A 3,943-nucleotide genomic window follows, 5' to 3' on the forward strand; every position below is an offset into this window, starting at 1 on the left:
ATGTTGTCCGAAGGAAAGATAATTGGGGAAATTTTCCAGCAACTTTTTTGTTATCGAGTCTTGAGTTATATCAAGTGGGCCATTGGGCCTTTTAAGTATTCAGCTATAGAAGGCCGGGGAAATCAGTGGTCCTATTGGATACTACCCATTTGGATCTTTCTTCCATCGACCATCGTTCCAACTTCCAACTTCCAACCATGTGTTGATCTGGATCCGTATCCAGGTCGAAAGATTCTATCGGATCCGAATCCATGAACGACATGAAAGATCCGGGTCATGAATTGGGAAAAAGATTCTTTGATGTGGAGAGAACAACATCACATGATACTGAGCATTAAAATATACATAATTTCAATATTTTATGTGTGTAATTAATTAAATAATTAATTATTTAATCTTGTGATATGAATTACAGAAATCTATATATTGCACAGTATTTTGTGTTGTTTCTCTCTCCACAACAGAGGATCCAGATCCCATGAATTGGTAGTATTCTTTATTCGTTCAGTTTTTTTTATTATTTAGCAAAATTGTTACATAGTTTTTTTTTCCTCTCTCTCTTTATCACGGATATCAATACTAGTGCTTGAATATTCTTATCCTCGAGTATAATCCAAGATAAATAGTCATCAAACTCACTAAATATTTGATAACTTCGTACAAATATACGTACAAGTAATGTTACTCCAATTCAGATCATTTCTCAAATTTATAGTGTGTGTGTTTTTACACATCTCATTAGCAAAAAAAACAATACATAGTAACAACAATGGAATTACACAAACATTATTTTTTTCCATGATATTACAACTTCCAACTATAGTAGTACATTCTTAAGTTATCTCTTGAAACGCATACATTGGTACACCTGATTAAGACAGTATTCGCAAATGCTTTTAAATTAAAAAAAAAAAAAAAAAAAAAAAAGTGATTATTGGTTTTTCTTAAAAAAAGTTTTCATAACAGCTTTTTTAAAAAAAGATGTTTGCAAACCAAACACTACCTAAACATGCTTCAATAGATACATGCAACATGCCTTGGTCCTAATCCGGAAGATTCGAAAAACAAGTTACATGCATGTTCTTGTACAAACTATAAACCGCGGGATCCGGGGATGTCGATCCACTGCAGCTGAAGCTCGATTTCACCGCGTTCCACGTTTCGAAGCCTGAGAAACATATGTTGTATGACTTTGCCATTCTCCCAAACAATGGAGGCTTCTTCAGCTAGGCAGTTTTCCCTGTTTGGCTTAAGTTTTGTGATCACAGTTCCGCTGGGAACATTTTCAAGCCTCATTTTGACAGCTTCTACAAAGGCTTTGATGTCGAATTCTGCATCACCCATTTTGTCATCTGGTGTGAATAAATCTTTATCGTATACTTGCTGCAACACAACACAATTTGTTTACGAAATTAAATTAGATATATATATATAATTCTTAGTATTAAATCAAAATATATACTTACCACTCTGATTGGAATAGAGGAATCAGAAATAGATAGCGTAAGCTCTTCGTTCCATTCAGGATTGAGATTCTGTTGCACCACGCGAGTCTTTAATTTCTGGTTACATGCATTGACACAAATAATGATTTCAGGAATTTGCAAAATCCCAATTTATAACTCATGTTAGAGGTACATTTTAGATGATAAAAATAAAATAAAATAAAATAAAATAAAATAAAAGAGATGTAATTAGGTTCGATTGTATATTTGTAGCTTATCATGTTAATGTAAGCCTGAGCGTAACATAAATTGTACCCCAGACTTTTGACACACATTTTGGCTTTAACATAAAGTCAATTACTATTAATTAATAATCAAGAAGGCCAACTTAATTGGAGGACCAGAAAAAGATGTTTATCTCATTCATAGGTCCCGTTTGGTATCAAAAGTTAGACCAAAAAAATATTTTTTTAAAAAAATGTTTTTTTTAATTTATAAGATGTTTGGATGGTCATTTAAATTCTTAAAAAAAACACATTTTTAAGTCAAATTTAGATTTTTTTCAAAAGCCAAAAATTAGAGCTTAAAAAAACACTTTTTTAAAAAAACTGTATATGAAATCCAAACGGCTTCTCTAATTAACCCACTTATTTATATTACATTTTCTTTTCATCAGCCCAATTATATATAGTCTAATTTTTATATATAGTATTATCTTTTCTTAATCTGTATAACAATATACGCAAACTTAAATAAGACGTATTACTGTTGTTTTTTATAACAAAAGTCTAAAAATAATACAATAAAACTATATAATACTGCTGTTTTTATTTTTTTCAAAAAGAAAAGGCTAAAAATAATAAAGTGAAAACTCGAATAATATAAAACGTGAAATGGAAAACAATTCCGATATCATTTAGTATAAGATTACAACTTTATCATAGGTGTGCCTATCCACACTATTTATTAAAAGTTAGGTCTCTTTTAAGAGCAAGATTTTGTTGACAATCTCATATATTTATAATTGTTATCCACACTATTTGCTAAAGTTAGGTCTCTTTTAAGAGCAAGATCTCGTTGACAATCTCATATATTTATAACCGTTAGATGGGTCAACTTAATTTAGATGTATAATATTTTATCCTTAAAAGTAATATTTTTTATGAATTGACTCGAGTAGACATCTATAAAGTTGTCAAAGTGAGTTGGGCTCGTTCGGTTGGCCCACCCGCCCCGCTATGTAGGTGGGTTAGATCGACGAATTTCCAACTCATCTAAATAGTGGGCAGACCCGCTCCGTCCCGCCAAGTGGTGGGTTGTGGAGGGTTGCAAGTCATCCCATCCCAACCCGTCAAATATAACTAAAAAGTGACGGGTTGGCCTCTAGCACCACCAAATAAGCGGGTTGAGTTGATAATTTTCTAACTCGCCTAAATATTGGATCGGTCCGCCCTGCCAATTAACGGGTAAGTTGCGAGTTGACCCATTTCGCAGACCCATTTTGACAACTGTAAATATCCATATAACACAATTTGACTTCTATGAATTGAATCAAGTATATATACATATAACACAATTAGACGATTTGACAAATTTATAACCGTGAGATGATTCAACTCAATTTACACGTATAATATTTTTTATGATCTGAGTCGGGTATAACACCATGACCCGGGAAACATTCTAAAAAGAGTTTTTGTGTTAGTTTTGTTGAAGCAAATTAATCGTGGGAAGTCATTTGCAGCAGAAGTTGACTGACAGATCAAGACGACCAAGAAAAAATTCTCCACACAAACCCATCACCAAGAATCAAAATCGAATCATACCCAGAAATTTTCATTCATGTAGCTAATCAATTATATTATATATATAAACCAAAAAAAAAAAAGTCAATCCAAGAGAGCTGAAAAATCCCAAGAATTAATTTTTGTTAAAAAAAAAAAAAAGAGAAAGAACTAATTACCTGTTTGCCCATCCTAAAAACCATGTAAGGATCGCTGCTGCAGGAATCTCTGATAGCAAGGTTTATCCCTCTCAACACATTAATCCTCAGCAAACCCAACATATGCTCCATTGCAGATTTCTTTTTTTTTTTTTTTTTTTTATCTGCCCCGCCCTGGAATAATAATAATATTGGCACGATTTTTATAGTGAGAGAGATTCAAATGTAACTTCCCAATATTGTTTTTTTATTCTGGAAATTATTAGTGTGGGCTTCCATCAATTAATTAATTAATACACCAAAATGCATGTTTGACTTCTTCCCCTTTATTTGCATTTGGCCAAAGTCTAATTAGTGTGTGTGTGTGTGTGTTTGTGTGAAAAAAGAAGTCATGAGGAGGACATGCAATAGACTAGGGCAATAATGGCGGCTTGATTGGTTGAAAATTAACGGTGAGATGAGATTCATTAGATTGATGATTGATGATGCCCAAGAAAGTTTCCTAATGCCAGAGCACATTTGTAGGTGATTGACTCCTTTGCCCTTTACGAAATTT

General features: G+C 32.7%; 1 protein-coding gene across 1 annotated transcript; it reads right to left on the bottom strand.

The window, feature by feature from the left end:
- Window positions 1–916: 916 nt before the first annotated feature.
- On the bottom strand, window positions 917–3,653 carry LOC140882072 (protein C2-DOMAIN ABA-RELATED 4-like). Its single transcript, XM_073287820.1, has 3 exons — window positions 3,409–3,653; window positions 1,467–1,562; window positions 917–1,383 (listed from the first exon to the last, which is right to left on the bottom strand). The coding sequence occupies exons 1-3, from the start codon at window positions 3,517–3,519 to the stop codon at window positions 1,093–1,095; spliced, it is 498 nt and encodes a 165-aa protein (XP_073143921.1). The 5' UTR covers window positions 3,520–3,653; the 3' UTR covers window positions 917–1,092.
- Between the last annotated feature and the right edge of the window lie 290 nt (window positions 3,654–3,943).

The sequence above is a fragment of the Henckelia pumila genome, chromosome 2 (genome assembly GCF_033568475.1).
Source record: "Henckelia pumila isolate YLH828 chromosome 2, ASM3356847v2, whole genome shotgun sequence".
NCBI classification, from domain to species: Eukaryota; Viridiplantae; Streptophyta; class Magnoliopsida; order Lamiales; family Gesneriaceae; genus Henckelia; species Henckelia pumila.